Below are 21,237 nucleotides of genomic sequence, written 5' to 3' on the forward strand. Positions count from 1 at the left end.
TGGTAAATACTCACATCAAAATTAAATTGAATCATTATTCTTTTTTTTATTTAAACTTTATTTGGTAAGGAATAGTTCCATTGAGATTCAGAATTTCTTTCCCAAAGGAGTCAAAAGTAAGATATCAGAGACAAAAGGTGAGCGCACATTGGCCCGGCTCTGACATGTTGAACAGCATTTCAGAAACACTGATTTGCAGCATTAAAATGCTTAATTAAGTCACTTTTTTTTTTTTTTTTTTACCAGTTTAATCACTTGGTCCATTTGTTTTGGTGAGGAAAAGACCTACCTTTAGATAATTCAGCTCCTGGTAAAAACCTCCCGAACACAGATCACTGAAGAATCCTAACAGGGAGATGTTTCTGCTGGTTGCAATCTGCAATCCTCACTGCAAGATTTCTCCAAATCCCCCCAAATCTGACACATTTTTCCATTAAACTGAGATTATACATGCATGCACGCATGCACACACACATTGTAAACCTAAAAAATACATTTTTAGGGTTTTAAAACCAAACATCACAGTATGTTACAATACAACCAACTAAACCACTGAGCAATATACTTTGCAGAGTGATGAACTTTATCGGAAAAAATAAGAGATGGATAGGTCAAAAAGGAAAATAGCCCATAAACCTACACAAATGTATGATCATTTTTTAACCTTGTTTTCATTTTAATATATCTTAATGCTGACAACAAAACAGAGAGACAAATAATGGTGATTCAGCCTGTAGACTAAGCGGGAGTGAGAAGGTTTTTGTTTGTTTTTTTTCTTTTGAGCTTTGAGTGACGTTTATAATGCGCTGCCACACTTCCATGGTGATGGCAAGAATAGTATGCATGCTGGTGTCTTTATTAAAGTGAATTAGTGATTTATTTTATAGTGTAGTAATAAAAAAACACATTCAGTGCAGCCATAACAAACTAATTTAGTTCAGTAATATGCTGGAATTAAAATATTTTTGTTTTACCATTAAGCAGGTAATCTAATAACTGTTTTGCTGCTTCATAAAGAACATAGTAATTAAGCAAAATGATAGCTCTGTGCACCGATGACTGATTTTGTTCCAAGCTGAATTCAGGTAAGCATAATTAGTGCTCCCAAAGTAGCACACATGTAATTGTAAAGTGTCTTGTGTAGTGCACCACATACCAGATGCCAAAACAGCAAGTAGAGCTCAGGGATGATGTCTTTCAATTACGATTTCGCCCCAGAGTCCAGTCAATTATCCATGGAGGTCTGCTGTGCTTTGTTTTGCATAAATTGGGCATGTTTCATAAAGTCGGAAATGCCTATCTTTAGTAACAAAAACAAATCTTTCTAAAATACTGGAACTTGTTGAACAGATTTTGCTTATGAGTGTCAATAAAAGATTTACAATATTAGATAGATTGGATCATCGGGTTTAATCACCATGAACTGATGTGCTAGTTTAACAAAAAAAAAAAACAATTCTGGACGTTATCATTGGCAACAAGTATACTGATGTCTTACAGCATTTTCAAAGGACTCAAAGTACATAGTATTTTAAAAAAAATGGGACCTTGTGATTCTCTGACTGGACTTGCTTAAGAGTAATGATAGATAAATGTATTTTCTATTTCTGAACATTTTTTATTGATGTATGCATGTATTTATTTATTTTCAGATGAACCTTTAATTAATTGGGAATAGTCCCATTGAAAGTCCTGGCCAAGACAGCACCATCAACAATTTTACACAAAAGAACAAACAGAATAAAAACAAAACAGCAAAAACATAAACAAAAAACAAACACAAAAATCCACATACAACCACCAAGCAACAGACTTAAAACAGCCAAACATGCTGTATGGAGGACACATTGAAAGTTTCAGTCTATGTTGAAATGTTTTGATTAAAAGCACCGCTGTCAGTACCTAAAACATTGTCTTAACTAGATTTTTTCATTTGCACTTTCTTGCATTTTATCTGTATTGAAACACAAAGTTTTGCACAGAACCTTTTTTTTTTTTTTTGCAATATTTTGGCCCATTTGTTTCTTTTCCTTTAGTTTTTCAAGTTTTTGTGGGGTTTTGTTGCAAATAAAAAATGTAAATATAACAGAATTTAAAAAAAACAACAACAGGTGGATAATAATGATAATACTAACACATAGGCGCCTTTCAAAGCACTCAGACATCTCACAAGACAAAATTAAAAACAAGCAGCAATGCCTCCATGAATCATAAAATCAGACAGTCATTAATATAAATTAATTATTTAATATAATAACTTGACATAATCTTTCATAAAAACAGTTTTAAAATCATTATAATAAAATCCTCATCAGTGCAAATCAAGATGTGTGTGTCACCATGAAATTAGACCAAATATGACAGTTTGAAGAGTTCCAAATGCAGGCGGCACAGTGGCTGATGGTATGATTGGTGACGCACTTGTTGAGCATCATTACAAGTCAGAGGAGATACATTGAGGTTGTTACTTTTTATTTATTAACTTGAAACGTGGCTTGACACATTTATAAACATCATACAGACTTGGCTTCAGCCACTGTCTCATATTTGGGAGTTGTCCTGCTCAGACGGGACTGAAAATTTTAATGTTTTTTACTCCAGCCATTTGGAAAGGCCTCTAGAAGAAATGTGCAATTAAAAACTGTTGTGAAGTCCATGGTTAATGACTCTGCTGCTAATTGCCTCAGTTATTACCAATTATATCGATATAGATTTTGCTCCCGTGAGGGTTTCAGTTATATATTTGCTTGATGATCGCTCTCCCCCTTTTCAGTTTTTGGTGTCAGCCATGTGAAAGAGCTGTTACACCTCAAGCTTACCTGGTAAAATAAAATACTTAAAAATGTTTCAGAATGTATCTTTAGATCCTCTTGACATCTTTGCACCTTAGTGCTCTGTCACTGTCAGAGGTAAAGTGTCATGCCTAAGGATGCTGCAGCACTGACTACTTTTTGTTACTTTTGTTGCTTAAGGCTTAAGAGTGGATGCCATGACAAAACTAAATGCTAAGTTTCCTGCATAATATCCCACAATGAATAAACAATTCTGAGCCTTGCAGTTGAGTGGGAATGTATGAAAAATTAGTGGGGGGAGAAAGTCACATATTTAGTGCTCTGCACCCTTATTAAGACTTCAATATAAGTGTCAAGCAGAAATTTAAATATGCTATTTTTGATTGCAGGAAATTTACATGGTCTCTCTCCTGGGCTACTTGTGCACCGCAAATGAGAAAACTTGTTACCCTCTCGCAGCTTACATGATCTGCAAAGAAAAAAATAATGAATTGATGCAAACTTCAGCTGAAGGCCTGGTGTGTATTTTAATTGGCTGTTTGCATTCCAATGCATTGAAAATAAAAATGCAGATGGGGTGACAATGTTGATCTTGTTTATAAGAATTCAAGGGTTATTTTAATCAGTGTGTACAACAAGCTGGATTTATCACCATTTGATCCCTCTTGATATTCTGAAGTTTTAACTATGTAGAATAACGGGGCAACAATATAACAGACATTCTCTGAATAAACTCTGGCATAATTATATAATATGTATGTGTGAAGTACCAGACACACTATCAAGAAAAGGGAAAATAAAGGCTTCTCTGTCGTGCATAGTTTTCCTCACTCAGGATTATCTTCATAATGATTGTTCAAGTACAAATGGATTAACAAACCCCCCAAACTGTTGAGCAGCACTTAAATTGTTATAGAGAGATCCATAAAATTAACAACTGAGAAATTCTCCATGAATTTCTGTATGCTTTATTTGGCCCAATTAAAACCAAACTTATTTCATGCATTTTTTTCTCAAATACCCTCATGGCAAAATGGTTCAAACTAATATAATAATTCAGCTTCCTGAGTAGAGTGCTAAGCACATAAATAGGTAATGGAGGTGCACTAAGCATACATGATAGCAACCAAATTTTGTAAATGGATAAAATTATGAGAAAATTACAGGTATTTTTGTTAGTCATTTTAATATAAAAAGTTTGCTCTTACGCATCATGTGGACATTAGCATTTCCTTTTGCATTTTCTGGAGTCCTTTAACAGAAGCATCCATCCCTAATAAGACTGCTGCTGTGACAAAAACCCATCTCCTCTAATATCTGAGTCAAATTTCCACTCATGTGCTCGACTTAAAGTAGTTGCATCAGATCTTGTGCATCCGTACAGTAAATGCCATGTCTTTTGTGTGGCCTGAAGTTGAAGCTTGCTGCTGTGATTTACCGAGAAGAACACATTTAAAATGGGTTTCCTAGAATGATTAAGGTTGAAATTGTTAACTTTTCTTCAAATGATGTCCTTTTCATCCCCAGTTCGGTTACTTCCAGTCGCTCACTTGAAGAAGAGCGTACTTGAAATTAAAATGTCAGTTGACGACACCCAGTGTAAGATGTCTCAGTAAAATGACTTGTGGTGTGCTGCTGAGAGTTTCACCTGAGAGACACTGGAGCCCTGGTGATAATGGCTTTAAACTTGGACATCAGTAATACTGATGAAATATCAAAGAAAATCACCCTCTACCTCTCACTGTTTCATGAATATGATGTTTTTTCTCATCATCATTATTTTTTTTCTCTCTCCGTAGGATACCGAGATTATCAACACGGCCATTCTGACCGGACGCACTGTGGCCATTCCCGTCAAAATGGTCTCCATAGAGATGAATGGAGCAGTCACTGACGTCTCAGCCTTTGTGCAGTGCAAGTCCTCCAATGAAGACATTGTCAAGGTACAGTAAACTTGATTTGCTCAATCTCTGTATCTGGGAGACAACGTCAATTTAGAAAATGTAATCCCTTTACTCTTCTGCTAATACTGGAGAGTGGCCGAGCACCACAGTCACAACATCAGGAAAGCATAAAAACTTCATTTTGGGCTGCTCCATAGGTACTCGTGATTTGATTATTCCCTTATGCCTCAGATAAAATCAATGGATGTTCATAAAGCTCCACATATCAATGTGTTTGCAAGGGGACGGTAAAAGCTCTGTTATACAGTATGCTTTTTCAAACACCACACATACTGCTTGTCACCTTGCTCTGCTCACCTGATGTGCTGTCATACAAAGCCCAGCATCTCTTGTTGTTCACTTGATAGCTGCGGGCTGATATAACACTGGTGTCCCAGGATCCAGGGAACAATCACGGCCTGCGCTCACAGGGAATCCAAGCTGAGAGTACAATATCAAGTCTCGTTGGTTGATTAAATAAATTAAAGTGGGATCAAAACAACTTGCAGAGCACATTAGAGGCTGTGATTACGCCGTTATTATTTTCTCCAGTCAATTACAATCATAATGGATTGCGCTATATGCAGATTGCATAATTGTATAGGCAGCACAGTGAGGTGTCGCAGTGTCGTTTTGCACTGTTGATCATATTAGAAGTGATGGTGCAAGGGGAGATGTGACCTTAGAGGATGTAAACAGCCAACATGTTCTCATCCCAACAGCATACACTATGTCACTGTATTAAAAAAGCTCATATTGCCTCATTCATCCTCTCAGGTCTCCTCTCATGCAACCTCTAATAATGCTAATATAATCATTTTTCATTCTTTAGTAATTTCCAAAAGTAGACTTGTGTTAAAACTAAACAATAAAGGGATCAAATAAAGAGAAAAGAGTTTTTTAATATTAATTTTCATCAGCATTTATTTAAATCGTAACAAATCATTGAGGGCATGCGCTCATTTATAATAATGTCATGAGTACAATTTAAAAAAAATAAAATCCACAGAAATCTAATGAAAGGTTTGCAGAATGCATATGTGGACCAACCAAGACAAAAGAAACTAGACAAGCGTAACTAATAAAAGATCTACTGAGTTTCTAACAGAGCTCTAGTCTCTATGTTGTGAGCATTTTGGTGTTTGTGATCAGATTAGGGAAATTAATCATTTTTATAAATAAAATTGAAATTGCAGTCATAGAGATAAAGGTGCGTGAAATCACCACTACTACAGCCTTTATTATATCAGCGGTGCATTAGGGTGGGGAACTGAAACTGACTTTGAACCAAATATAAAATGCCAAGAACCAAATACTCAGAAAACAAAGAGATTGTGGACATGAACTGATGGTAAAGATATCAACTACGGCAGAGCTGAAGTAAAATGAACTGATTCAGGCTTTTCCAGATACACCTACATTTAAGAATACCATTTGGAGTATGAGTTAATTTTTGAGTATTTGAGGTTGAGGATCTTTTAACACCCATGCTTTCAATGATCTTTGAAGAACTCTTTCTTCCAAAAAATGTTCTTTGAATAAAAAGGGTTTTTAATTTATCTCTCCTCATCTTGAAGCCTTTGCCCAAGTCTGTGTTTTTAGTCTAAAATTTTTGCCCGTTCAAGAGGAAACACAAATCTTATGTTGTGCCAAACACCTCTCCGACTCTGAAACTTTAGTCCATCATTAGAGTTTTTGGAACATGTTCATTTTTTTTCTACTTCTGTCAGAAGTGTTGTTTGACCAAGAAGCAGTTCAAAAAATGTGGTCGTAACCTCATACATCTGTAATAACATAGAGGAACAGTGCAGAAGTGAAGAGGGGCCCAGTTAGAAAAAGAAGTGGAAATAAGTGGAAGCAATTACCCTCTTGAAATCTTACATCACAAAAAAAGGATAATGTGAGCCTATCCAGAAGTGCACTACTGCAAGGATGATGTAATTGATTAGGCGCACAGTAAAATTTCACAACCCAGATAGCTGCGTTGCCAAATGCAAGACACACCAATAAGAGGTCTTTCCATTTGACTTGTAATGTCAATTTTCACATTGGATAGAACAATAAAACACGTTGGACTCGATTTGCAAGTTTATCTGCTTAATGACTTTTATCAGATTAAAACATGAATATGAAAAAACATAATTAATGTGCAAAGGCCTTTACAAAGAACTCATGAAGAATCCTTTCTTCAAAAAAGGGTTCGCTGGATGAGAAGGGTTTTATTGGGACTTAATGGAGAGGAGGTCATATGAACGTCCTTCCTGTTGTTGTCTTCACAACCTTGTGAGTGGAAATTTTCTGAGAGCTCCAAGTTCACGAGTTAATGCTCACAACTGCCCATTCTGTAAACATGAGCTCACGCGTCTCATTTGGACACAGCAGCTTAAGCATTTTCACGCTGAGTTAGTTTTCGCCAGATGTTTTTTTTTTTAATCATCCAAAAAAATAACATCACACGCAGAAATTTTTCACACTGAGAGGGATGTGTTTTATTGTTCTATTTGTTGTGAAAATTCACGATACGACCGCAATACGACATCATCATCCACCTGAATGACACTATCTGACCTGTTAAGTGAGCCATCTGAATTATAAAATGATACTGAGCACCTGTTCCTTAGCACAGATGTGCAATGCCGGCACATTTTCTTCTCTGATTTTTGGTCAAACAGCTATCTGAAGGCTTTTGATGATTACAAACACAGAAAATCGTACTTGTTCCGATATTTTAAATGCTGGGAGAAGGTTTCGAAATCAGTGTGCAAACATGATTGACACATATGTGGTCATACTTATTTGTAGACGTGCAGCAATTTTGGATAAAAAAAGGACAGCGTGCAAAGGCTTTTAGTCGTAAAAGAATCCTTTTTCTAATGGTTCTGCGTAGAACCTCAGTCCTTCGGGAAGAACCCTTTTGGAACCCTTAAAGTTATTAACAGCAAGTTTTAGTTTTAGACATTTTCTTTTGTTCTTCCTAAAGTTTTGTGAGATGGACAACTGCAGAAGCTTTCACAAAGGTGTCTCACTTCAAAGTTTTCCTCATCGCTGGCTGTCGGGCACAAAGGGTGACAATGGCAGCATGATGAAAGAGGATGTTGATTGTGCATTGTTTCTGCTGTCTTACACCCACTTTCTAATTACCGTGAGGTTGGCACTAACTGTCCAAGCATGTATTTTATGAACAAAAATAAATTCTGCCTATAGCAATATGTCCCACAGCTTAAGCCATTTCACCGGGTCTAGCAGAACGCCTGCAGGGTGTTTCAACCCCTGGATACAGATGGATTTAACCAAGGAATATGACAAATAATAGCAGTACTTTTCTAAGTGTACACTCACATTTCTCCAACTCTATCTCCTTCTCCTTGCTCAGCTATTGAAAACTCTGACTACAGTAACAGCTGCATGTTAATACACTGCTCTCAGTGGCAAACAGCCATCAGGGAGAGAGAGGACGGACGTGACTGGCAGTGCGATCAACTTTGACTTGTCAGGCTTGTCCCGCAGTCACAGAAATCTTTAAATTCAACAAATTAATACGTTATATTTGAAGAATACCAAATCCAGTCTCTGTCGAAAAGCCTTTTGTTCATTGAATAGTAAAACTATTATATCAAGCCAGACTAATGAAACTCTATTCAGTGGTTTAGCAGCTCCTCAAGGTCAGGTGAAACAGGTTTGATTGTGGATTTTACAGACTGAGGGCATGAAGCCATAAAACTGAATCAGACACTGACTTCAGTCAGATCGTTGTGTATAGGCTGTATCTGTTCTTATTGATAGACCAGTATCTGTCCAATATATTTTCAGTTTGATCTACTGGACTTTCTGCCTCACACTGTCTCTATTATCTTTTATACAAATTGGTTGGAATAAATAGATTCTGATACCTGCGGGACAAACAAAAGATGAATTAAACCCATTGCAGAGTTCAGATCGATGCGTTTCCTGTATAAACGTGTGTCTTTAAGGCGGGAGTTGTGGTGTATTGCATCGTGCTGTCAATAGAAGAGAACAGGTGTTGCATTAGGATGGCTGGCCTCAGCACGTCGTTTATCATTTTTCATTATCCATTAAAGACAAGGCGCTGGGCCATGTGGTATTGAGTGGGCTTGCTTCAGTGCCCCTGCCATTGAACATTCGAGGCTAATTTAAAATGAGCCCTTCAGGCCCAGGAAATACACGAGTCATGACAGTTCAATAAAACGTACCTCCTGAATGCAGAAATAAAAATATTCACAGTGAGACAGACAAAGGTGGAACACTCCATTACTTTATTTGTGTGTGGGGTTTTTTTTAATACCGCACACATTACTGTCATGCCAAAAGTCACCGATCTATTCTAATCACATTGTCTTGTTTTCGTATTCTGAGCACTACAGATGAGCGGTGCAAAGTACACACGCCACAAAGCTTTCCAGTACCTTTTCTCCTGCTAGCCTCGTGACTTGAGACTCGAACAGCATTTAGACTAAAATTATATTCAAGACTTCCTCCCTGAATAAAGCTTTATTTTCAGCCCAGTGTTTTTCTCATTTGGATATTTGCCAACCTACAGGCTGTTGTATTCTTTTCCAACTTTGAGAGTAAAAATAGGTGAGAAGCTGTCATTTTTTTTCTTTACTGGAACTTTTATTTATTTCTTTAGTTCTTTCTTCTTTGGAAATAACTAAGCTGCAGCGTGCATCAAGAGCCTATAGCAGATAAGCCAATCCTGCATGTGCACAGTAGTAGCTGTGTGTGCATGTGCATGTGCATGTGCGGGAGACTTTATTAAGGCACCCTCGTTGTACAAGCTTGGAAAAGATAGAATAAAAAGGTTTTGAGTGTGTCAGGGGGTAGGGGCGACTTGCCGGCCATCATGAGCAACCTAGACCAACCTCCGTTCCCCCACTCATCATCCTCTCCCCCTGGCATTGTGACTCACAGAAGCCATCTGAAGGCAAAGATAAGGCCTTGTGTCTGCACATTACTTCTCATGCCTGCAGTCATCCTGCACACGTACTGTACCAAGCTGAAGGCTTCTTCCTCCTCGCCACACTTGCATATTAGTGTGACACATTTACCTTTAGTGCAACTCCAAATTTAGCATCTAAAAGACAAGAAATTACAGACAACATCGGGGACAACTCTTTTACTGCTGTGTGCTTAACCCTTTGAAAGCTGGATCGACATCACTTTTTTGCTGCATTCAAACGCCTTTCAGAAAATTGGTTTGAATTTTTTTGTACAACACAAGGAACAGGCAATGAGCAACTTTGTAAACATTATCTGCAAATTGCAAGGAATAAGTAGATTTTGATTTTTTTCAGGCCAAGGAAAATTTCCAGGAAGCTATCATTATAATTGTTATAATTATATATTTAAAATTATTTTACAAGACTTAATTTACTTTGTTTTAGCCTTTTTCTCAGGTCATTTCCTTGTTTTTTTTAACTTTTCTTTTTTTTGGTGCATTTTCAGGTAATTTTTGTCAATTTGCTCAGGTTTTAAAGGGTCGAACAGACTTTCAGCTCAGGATGAAGGTGATTTTAATGATTTGTTGAAGTTGCACCAATAATTATGCTGGAGAAAAATGTCATTAAAGATGCAAACATCTATGCATACACATTAGGCAATCATATTCCCCTTAGTTCCCATTAAGGGGACAATTGTCAAAATTTGTTTTTAGTCAGACTGTCAAATAGCAACACAGACTGTACTAAAAATCATTCCAAATGGAGTCAACATATGGTTTTGATGTGGCTGTTTTCTTGCTGTTGCTCAAACTGCCACATGTGAGGATCATAAAATAGCGGTGTTATTTAGACTGGCTCTCAGTCCTTCAGCACTTTGGTCACATTTTGTGCATTCTTGCCCTGCTGTTAAAGTAGTTGGCTTGGAGGTGAAATGCTGCCCCCCATTATTTTGGAGCTTGTGGCCAAGTATTACACATTGCAACTTTAAGGCCAGTCTTAATGTCTCAGCACACTATACTGTTTTTGACAATAATGTGCTTCCAGCTTTGAGGCAACATTTTGGGGAAGGCCTTTTCCTGTTAAAGCCAGATCCATAAAGACTGGCCTGCACAGAGGTCTGACCTTAATCCCATTCAGACCTTTTTAGAGAAACTGAAACACCGACCATGAGTGAAACCTTATCGGACAACATCAGTGTTGGACTTTGCTAATGCTATTGTGGCTGGACGGGAGGAAATCCCTGATATCTGTCTCTGAGAGTCCTACTCCCATCCTATAATGGAGGTGAATTTATCTGCCTGAATGGCCAAATATGAGCAGAGGTACATCTTTGATATATACCTTGGACAAAAAACCTTTTAACACCTGAATCAGTTTTGTTTTGCTGCATTCAAACACCTTTCACAAGCATTTACCCCTCTGAAACCTGAGAAAATTGGCTTGAAAGTTATATGTATATATATAATTATTTACTTTCACCTCTTTCTTAAGGTAATTTTCTTCAGTTTCTTTTTTTTTTCTTATTATTTTTAGGTAATATTCTTAGGTAATATTTTACTAATTTCTTGTTACTTTTTTTGTCCATTTCGTGTTAAGTTGCTCATTACCTTCCTCCAAATTTTTAAAAGAAATCTAGCCAATATGCTCAAGTCAGATTGCTGCTTTGATATATGAAATAGATAAATAAATAAAAATATGATATTTTTTAAATTACATTTTAACTGTTTACAAAAGTCCCCAAAGTCCCAGCTTTGCAGACAGATCATTTCACCCTAAACACCATTAATCCAACCAACAACAGGCTAATGGGGGCTGGCTCATTTAGCTAACAGAGCTAAATGAACTCATTGGTTGCAGCGCTCCTGAAGCCAGCACACATCCATCACATGAAGAAAAGCTTCATAACAGCTCCAAGACACAATCCCAGTAATGCTAGCCATATGTCAGCTCTCATCCAGTGTTCATTTAATACATATCTTATCCCTAAATGAGGACTCCATTTGGCAGAATACTGTGGCAATTAATTCAGTGAATATTTAAATTTGAGGATAATATTGCGGTTTCTGTTTGGAAACACATGCCAAGCAGCATGAATGTGTCATCAAGATGGCTCCATTTTTCTTCTGCGCCCATTTGTTCTTTGTCATGTGGTGTCTCTGACATTGAAACGTGGGCGAGAAAATCACTTGTCTTCCCGTTGTCTTTCTGGTACACTTAAAGGAAATCAGAAAGACACTGGAACAAAAGCTGTGTGTGTGAAATTACCCGGTGTTTTTTAACTTTCAAGCAGCCCAGCTGAGTGTTCATTTCCTGCCACCTCAGGATAATTGCACCTCCAGCATGGAAGATGTTTTGAATCTTTTGTCTGCATCTGGTTTTGTGTATTAGTTTTTTCCTTTTTACCATTTTTGTTTTTGTAAAAACTTTTTTGATCTTCGTGATGACCAGGTTGCTTTTGGGTCTGTGACACTAACCATGTAACCATGGCAACTGAGGTTCCAGTCTAGTATGTTGCGTGTCATCCCCTTTCTCTCTTGACCTTTCCTGCCGTCTAATAAAAGCTAAATGCTCAACATATCCTATAAATTCCAAAATATATACTGTGCTGTCAGAGCATCTGCAGTGGACTGTCCTCACCCGCCACCTGCCGCACTCAACCCTCGATCAGAGCCAGAGAAAACGTTAAAATTGGACATGACATTGATGATGTTGTTATTTTAATTAGACATTCTTCTCACGCCATTATTCTTTGTTGATACTCAGCTTATTTTATACAGAGAGATTACTGTATTATTAATGAAATTAATGAATTATGAATTAGCAGCTTTAGTATTCTGTTTCTTTGTATTTTTTTTAACCTTCATTATCAGTACACATCTCTCAAAGGCTTTAATCAGTTTTGATCAGTGTAGTTATGTCTGCACCAGTCAGTATTCACTTCATGTTCACCCTGGTCACTGAGGGTTAAACATACATCGATCTAAATTGATAATCCAATTAACCCTTTGAAACCTGAGCAAATTTCTGTTAAAAATCTGGGAAGAAGGTAATGAGCAACTTAAAAGGAAATGACCCAAACATTTGCATATCAATTCTAAAAAGTACAAGAAAATTACTTGGAAGTTAGCACAAAATTTTTTCTTTCAATTCCCACATTTCCATAATAATTCAAACTAAATACGCTCTGGGTTTAAAGGTGTAAATACTCGTGAAAGGCGTCTGAACTCAGCACAAGAAAAGTGATGTCGATCCAGGTTTCAAAGGGTTAAATGATTAACAAGCTTGATGCAAAGTGGAAACATCAATACATATCATCATCCTTTAGATATGAAAATCCCATCTCACGGCCGTGTCAACATTTCCATCCAAGCCCACATCCGTCGTAAACATTTTTTTTTTTAAATGAAGCCCAGCGCCAGGCAGACAACGGCAAGCAGCCAAGAAAAAGACAATGAGGATATTTACTGAAATCGTGTCATATCGATTGCAGGCCCCTGAAGTGAATCTAATTGAAATCAAGTCATGGCAGACTTTGCAAAGTTAAAAAAAAAACGCAGCCGGGTGAAATCTGTTGCATTCACATTGTATATCACAAAACAAAACAAAAACTCAGAGTGAATATTGAATTTATATTCAGCAGGCGGACCCAAAAGGAATTTGATCCATAACTGCTGCAGGTATGAATGAGCAAAAAGGTGAAGATGTGTCAGGTTGTGTAACTTGTTTTCGCTCCAGGGACAAAAAAAAACACAAAGTCTGAGCTACGAACTGGGGCTATGGAGGTGGACAGATGTGGACATTTATTTGGCAGGATTGGTCTTTCAAAATATGCTATGGAGTTGCATCATGGGAAGTGTAGAATCCAGTTTTGGCGATCTTGACCCACACTAAGGACTAAAAGTCTGGCTTTTTCTGCCTCTGCATCTATTCTGACCATTCGTGTTTCAATCTGTCACTTGTAAGTCCCCAAACTTTGTGGAAGTTCAACACTAAATTGCCGAAGTGCCCCTTCAAGGGGTCATGTGTAAATAATGAGCCCATGATGTAATGGCAGTAAATCTATTTTAGTAGTCCGACTGCTCAAGAAGGGATAAAATGATGGCTCAAGCTCCACACTGGAATATGTATGTGTTTAACTGCTATCGCTGCAGAATGTGGATGAACGGAGAATGGTCACATCATAATAAAATGGTACTAAAGCATTAGTTGCTTGAAGTACTGAAGCTGCTGCCTCTCCTGGAACCGTTTGGAAAATGACTTCAGTTAATGTTATGGAATAAATGTGTGGCAGCTCTTTAGGTGTCCTCACCTTTATTAACCCATCCAGTCGTTCACTCTGCATCATGTGACCAGTGCATGACCGAACGCAGGAAGCACTTGCACTTGTCCTGATCATCTGTCTCCACCCAGGCAATCTGCTGGCACCAGGGAAGATGCCACAGCACATTAGCAGCAGTGTGACGGCATGTGGCGGCTCAGTGTGTGAAAGCCCTCCTCAGCAAGCCCCCACAGGGCCACTGATACCCAGAGCTGCTAACAGCTTTTGACTTGCAATTAGCCGGCCAAGTTTATCAGCCGCAATAGCCGCAGGAGCTGAAGCGGCACTGCAGCTAGGGCACCTTTTCAGTGTGTGTGTGTGTGTGTGTGGCTTTAGGGTAGAAGGGAGTATGTGTCAGGCAGATGTTCTCGACTCTACATACAGCCAGCCATGCTGTGATTAATCAAGGTGGCTGGGGTCATTGTGTTGAGTTACTTCTTCTTCTGTCTTTGTAACTCACTTCACACAGATAAGCCTGCACACAAGCAGACAGAACAATAACGCACAAAAACTGGATACTGTGGAAGCCCATAAGGTCAAACCCTGCAAAATTGCATTAACTGAACCAGAGGGAAAGACTGTCATCTTAAGAAGTCCATCCACCCCCCCTCCACCCTGGCCTGTCTGCATGGAGGGGGAATTATATTACCCAGACCTCCTCCCAGTTATGATGAATTCCCAGCCCTGAGAAGACTGGCCAGCCCGACCTCCATTTGCTGGAGATTAGATCCTCTGATTACAATGCCAGCTACCTCCCACCACTAGATAAATCTTCGATGGGAGCCCAAAAGCAAAGCCCTCCAGTTCCATTGCAGTTAATAATTTAGTGTTAGAGGGGGACAAGTATTTATGATAATTCAAATGGAGCTGGAGATTTTTGACTAGATGGGAAAGCTAAAGAATGGCTTTAAGTTAAAAATGGCATTTGCTAAGGCTTAAATTTAGAAATTTCCATATATTGAATTCTCGCTCAGTGTCTGTGCTGTGTCAAATGATATCACATTACATGAATTTCTTGTGAAAGGAGAAACATGTGAATGTGTTTATTAATGTGCCATGTAGGTGTTGTGAACTAAGTTCACAAGAAATGTCACACTGCTGTCAGATGAATTATGTGTTTGCCTAAAAGCTTTTGTTGGCGTATCGTGTGTGTGTGTAATTGTTCATAGATCATTATGCCGAGAATGGGCAGCAGAGGTGGTGGGGTTAGGACGTGCTTTGCATACCTAATTTGCACTGTACATGCTCAGCAAACACTGTTACTTAGAAGCGCTAATTTGACTGCATAAAAGATGCAAATTAGATCAGAGAACAGCCCACAGTCAGTAAGCATTGTTTACAGTGCTGGTTCTCAACGCTGTACCATCAAGGCCGTAGAGTCTGCAGCATTTTTTTTATTCTGACCAAACACAGCAGCAGCTGATTTTCACTGATTCGTTCCACGTCTCTGGTTAAAGCCGCCCAAATCAGCTGCTGTAGTGTTTGGATGGAGTGAAAACCTGCAGAGTCAGTGGCACACGGCTAAGAAGCACTGGTCTACTGTGTGCTAAATATTAACATACAGCCTCATTTTAAAGGTTGATTGTGTAAGATTTAGGGGCATCTACTGGCAGAGAATGGTGTGTAATGTTCATAACAATGTTTTAATTTGTTTATAATGACCTTATTTCCTTGGCATGAGTATTACATCCACATACAGAGCTGGTCCTCAGTGTTGGACTTAACACATTCAGTGCCCAAGGCAAGACCCCATCTCTTGTGATTATTTTTATTTTCTCTTAGATTAGATACACAAATAATAAATCAATTAGCCAACAATTATAGGCTACGTTACACATATGCATACATAATAATTAAACTTTGTCTTTTTTCTTTTCTTTTTTTTTTACTGTGCATTGGATGGTTTTTGTCCCTTCATTTTCTCTTATCCTAATGCTTTTCAAACACACGCGTCTCCATCATACCAACAAAAGCTCTAGCATGTTCTGATTGTGATGACCACTCACTGATGAACTAGTAGATGGTCCAGAGGTGATACCCCAACTAAAGACTAACAGTTTAGTATTTAGCTTTGGATTTTTTTTACCCTTATTCTGTACTTCTTGTACATTAAAAAGTACTTTTTGTAAATTGTGGACTGCTGTTTTGTAGCGTCAACTTCGGCATTTTGGCCATCGCCATCTTGGCTTTCAATCGAGTGACCCCACCCTTAATATACATTACTACAAACCAAACACTGGCTCTAGAAAGGGCCTTCAAGTTTTCAAGTTTATGAGTTTTCTAATGTTTTTCACCGCTAAGTTTTCCTACTTATTCATATGGGCATCTAGTCATGCAGATCCACTGTCTTAACTGCAGTATTTGCTGCAATATTTCAACCACAGCATTTCCCAGTGCAATTATTTAAATGTGCAATGTTCCCACTCTTGAATCTAGACTAATTTTAACATGTTACACATATTGTATATATTATATATATTTTTATTGTTCTTCTTGCTTATTTGTTCATCGTTGTAGCATTGCACACATGTATATTTTGTATTTTGAACCTACATACTAGTTTTATACATTTTGTTGTGGCATAAGGCAGAGTTTTATATTTTTCACACTTAACAAACTCAGGAAATTATCCATAATATAATTTAAATATTTGCATATTAGTGCTAATTGTCCATTACTGTATTTCTTAAACTTATAATTTTACACACTTACATATTCAGCATATTGTACATATATTATTTTTAAATATTTAAATATTGAGGTACTAGTGCTAATTGTTTCATGATTTCTGAGATAGTTTCAGTTTTATGTGCTTAGGTTTTTAATTATATTCATGTTCACAGTTTTCATTAAGACTTTTTATCCACTAGATGGTAGTTATCCTGACTACCCAAGATATTGTTTCTGGTTACTGTAACTGTTGAGTTTCTCCAATCTCAAAATCTGATCTCCAAAAAACTGATCTCCAAAAAGTAAAGCCACGAGTGTTACCTCTATAGGGTTAAGACAAAATGGAAGCACCTGCAGAGATGGTTTACATGTCCTGAACTTTCACATCACATTCAGATATCTTGCTGCGTATTTGCTCTGCTGAAAGTGTCAACCTTGAAATGCTCTGTGATAAATTGTGGCACTGACAGCTGCATCCATACTGTGCCGTATATCATCACATATCACTTAGATCCTCTGCCACTGACGTGACCATTACCATATAGATGGTCTCTGACTTCTGACCCTGATCTGCCTTAGGTGTCCATGAATTGCGACTACGTGTTCGTCAACGGGAAGGAGACGCGGGGATCCATGAACGCGAGGGTTATCTTCAGCTACGAGCACTTGAGCGCACCGCTGGAGCTGACCGTCTGGGTGCCCAAACTTCCCCTACAGGTGGAACTTTCCGACAACAATCTGAGCTTCATCAAAGGCTGGAGGGTTCCCATTCTGCCCGACAGAAGGTGAGGCTCAGATCCAGAGATACAGTCAGCATGCATGCAGTGTTATTGGGAAATGACAGTTTCATGTAGCCTGAGTCTTATTTTAATAGCTTTGGCCTTCATTCCTATCTGTAATTATAGCATTGTACTCACCAAGGTAGCTGTTGACATTTGGGAACGCAGTACTAAAGACAGGGGAGGAAACTTAAGATCAGACAGGTTGTTATTTCAAAGAAAAAACATGGCAGGACTGTAATTACCCAAAATGTCTATTTATGAAAGCTCACAGATCGACTTCCTGCCTCAACTTTGACCTACAATAATGACCACACTTATATGCAGACAGTTTCCCACTTTCCATTTTGTGCTTGAAATAAAGTGGTTTCGATGAAATGGATGGTAGACATATACCTACACGTTCCTCAGTCAAACAGACTAAAGACCATAATGTGACCTATGAACATATGAGCTGTCCAGTCTGAACAGCTCAGTTTGTTAACATGGGCCTGTTAAAAAAGCATGCAGCACTTAAATCAGCGCACTTTGCGGTGCTTTTGCATCTAGCGTGAATCCAGCGTAATTTGCTTCTCTGTGACTGAGCCAAGCTTTGTCTGTTATCGATCTTCCAAATTAGCTATATCTCTCTTACCCTTTAACTGGCACTGGGGGTGGGAGGGTCAGGCTGTCTGTATTTTTCTTGATTTTCATTGATGTTTTTCATTTCTGTTATTGTTTTTAATCTCTGTGAGGCACTTTGTGTTACTCTTTGTATGAAAAGTGCCATACAAATAAAGATTTGATTTGATTTTGATTTGATGAGAAGTTAAGCAATGCACTGCTGTGGTTACAAAGTTAATTTTTATCCGAAAGTCGGGCAATATCACAAACTAACCGATCGTGGCACCAATAGACCAGGAACTCCCATGTTCTGCAAGGTAAAATGACTGCTTCTGTCAAAAAGAATGACATAACAGCTTCAGTCCTCGGTTGGAAATCGCTGTCTGATGGCAAGGTAGAGCGACAAAAATATTCTTTATATAACATATACTTAAAGGGTCAATTTTTTTTAGGTGGCAAATATACATTTGTTGCTGATCCCTCCACAGCAGTACATTGCTTAGCTTCAATGTCAGCACTCCTGCCTGCCTCTCCAAACTGGGGGCGTCTATTGAGGCCAAAAGACTGACTATAGATAAGTGCCTCATATAATCCCACTTCAAAAAATCTGAACTATCACTTTCAGTTATTATGATTATCAGCGCTCTGACCTATGTCACTGCTTTTAGCCAACAGCTGAGTGGGCATTTCCATTTTAAAATCCCAGAAAAGAAAGTAATGTAAAGTTTACCTCGATGGAAAGATATTCAGGAGCTCTGTACATTTCATATATTAGAACATTCTTTTTCTATATCTATACTTTAAAATAAAAGCCAACAGAGCCAGAATGCATTAGATGCGGCCAAGGTTTTTCATTTTTATTTTCGTACATGATGACCAGAGGACTCATTGTCCAAAGAGCATTCTAAAACATTAGAAACTAAAAGCAGCCTTCTCTCTGTTTCCCAGGATTTCATGTGTAGTTGCTTGTTTTGCTCCAATTAGTTGCTCAGGTAGGCAGCAGAACTGTACCCGGCAAAATGAGGCTCTCAAGTGCAAATTGATCTACGAGGCTGTCATGTTTGTGTCATACCCATCTGAACTGCTTTTACAAAACAAGTCCAAAACACAAACTTAATTTGACTTTGGGTGAGCATACAGAGAACATTTCATAATGAATACTGCTTGTTCTTTCACACAAATAATGTTTTTGGACTAACAAGCGGGTAATTTAGAGTGTTACTCAAGACTCCAAATAGTCAGGGTAGTTTCAGCTGTACTTCCAAATAGCAGCAACACTGCTGATGCAGTAGTTCAGCCATATGCTGCATATAACTGGTCTGTATTTGCTTCATTAGGATATTTTAGGTACCTGTTTTATTCACTTTCCAGATATGGTTTTGATCGAAGATGATTACAATAGGTTTGAGTATTAGATAATGAACCTATGTCCTCAGTTAAGGGCAAGTGCATAATTTCAACCACTGTTTGACTTTACTTTAGTTTAATTGGGAATCATGATTTCAAACTAAATATGTACGCAGGTGATATTTTGCTGACCTTGTCTTACCCATCATAATCCATCCCAAAAGCCCCAGAAATTGTTGAAATATTTGGTAGTCTCTCTCGTTATAAAATAAATTGGACCAAAAGTGAATACATGATATTATACATTACTGAACTGGTACCAACTCATTTTATGTGGAAAGCAGAAGAGATAAAATATTTAGGTGTAATGATTAAAACACCAATTGATAAAATGTTTGATTCAAATTCATAATCCTTACTAAATTAAAAGAGAGGACCTCAGATGGTGGTCAGAGCGGAAGTGCTTAAGATGACCTTAGATTGACTTTTTTTTTTTTTTTTTATTGTTTTCTGTTCTATTATATCATCCAAAACCTTGGTTTGATTATATAGACAAAATGGTTTCTTCTTTTTTGTGGAAAGAAAAAAAGCCTAGAATTACTCAGAAAAAAAGTATATTTACCAAGAGATAGAGGGGGTCTGTATTAACTTGCACTTAAAGGTATATTTTGACAGTTTTCAACCGTCTTTGACTCAAAATAATGTGGGTAGCATGTGTAGATGAACTGTGGTAAACTTCCCATCATCTAGATTAGGACAACTAGATCAAGATTATGTTGCTGCACTGCTTATTTCTCTCCTCAGATGCTTCCAGAAGTTTCCAATGTCTGGTAAGGTGCGATGCATTCTGGTAATTTTAGGTTTTCTACCTCTTGAGCAAAAGTGTCCTTTTCCTCCTGTTTGCTTTGGTCATTTAGCACCAGTATTTGCATCTTTCTCCTGCAGAGATGGCCTAGTTTTATATGAGGAGTATCTTTATATCAGTGAAATGCTTCTTTGATGCCAGATATCCTTGATTTAGTACTATACAAGTATAGAAATAAAAGTAGTTGGGATTGGCTAGAGGAGTATCTTGTAAAGAACAAAAACAAATCACTTTCACGATATTGTAAGTAAAGTATATACAGATTAAAGGTGTTATATACATCTTTGCAACATCATGATACAGCTCTCGCACTTCTACACTTCTAGTGGTCTGTTTATATTGTCGCCATTGTGAGGAATAAAGGCCAAGTCTGGCCTTCATGTCAATGTTATACCACAGAAGCTTTTGTCAATAGAAAGAATCCAGCAGGCAATAAAAAATGAATGAGCTATTAGAAATATAACAGCTTTAGGTGAAAAGGCACCAGTGGGAGATTAAGGTTGTATGAGGTTGGACCCCGATGAAAAGTGGTCTGAGGTTAAGGAACCTGGGTTCATTAAAACATTCCTGCATTCTTGTCATGCATGGAACAGTAACAAACAGGCCCACAACCCTTCATTTAGGAAATGTTTAATGGGAGCATTAACACTCACGCGGGTGGCTGCTGTCGTCGCTGCTGGAGTACATCACAGTCGACCAAATCCATTTCTACCCAAGCTGAATACAAATGGCGTGTTTAAGGAGTTGTTTGAAGAATTAAGGTATTTCAAATGACCTAGAGTGCTTGAAAAACATCTTGCATAGCCTCATTTTTCAAAGATCCCCGATGGGCTATAATGTGTTATAGATGGTGTATTATTTTGACGTGTAAAATGTGTCTTAAATCCCCACTTTCATTCATTTTTTTTCTAAAAGGCCCAGCCTATTAAAGTAGAACTCTGCAGATGAAGAATCATATATGG

The 21,237-nt window shown here is 37.9% G+C and overlaps 1 protein-coding gene across 2 annotated transcripts in view; it reads left to right on the forward strand.

The window, feature by feature from the left end:
- The window catches only part of tmem132e (transmembrane protein 132E), a 445,874-nt gene that overhangs the window by 393,206 nt on the left and 31,431 nt on the right, over nucleotides 1–21,237 (forward strand). For both annotated transcript variants that reach the window (XM_042499185.2, XM_042499184.2), the window contains exons 5-6: nucleotides 4,592–4,735; nucleotides 17,261–17,466. In XM_042499185.2, the coding sequence (XP_042355119.2) occupies nucleotides 4,592–4,735; nucleotides 17,261–17,466 (350 nt within the window). The remainder of the gene's footprint in view (nucleotides 1–4,591; nucleotides 4,736–17,260; nucleotides 17,467–21,237) is intronic.

The sequence above is a fragment of the Plectropomus leopardus genome, chromosome 15, assembly GCF_026936395.1.
Source record: "Plectropomus leopardus strain MGB_pleo_1.0 chromosome 15, ASM2693639v1, whole genome shotgun sequence".
Classification (NCBI taxonomy): domain Eukaryota; kingdom Metazoa; phylum Chordata; class Actinopteri; order Perciformes; family Serranidae; genus Plectropomus; species Plectropomus leopardus.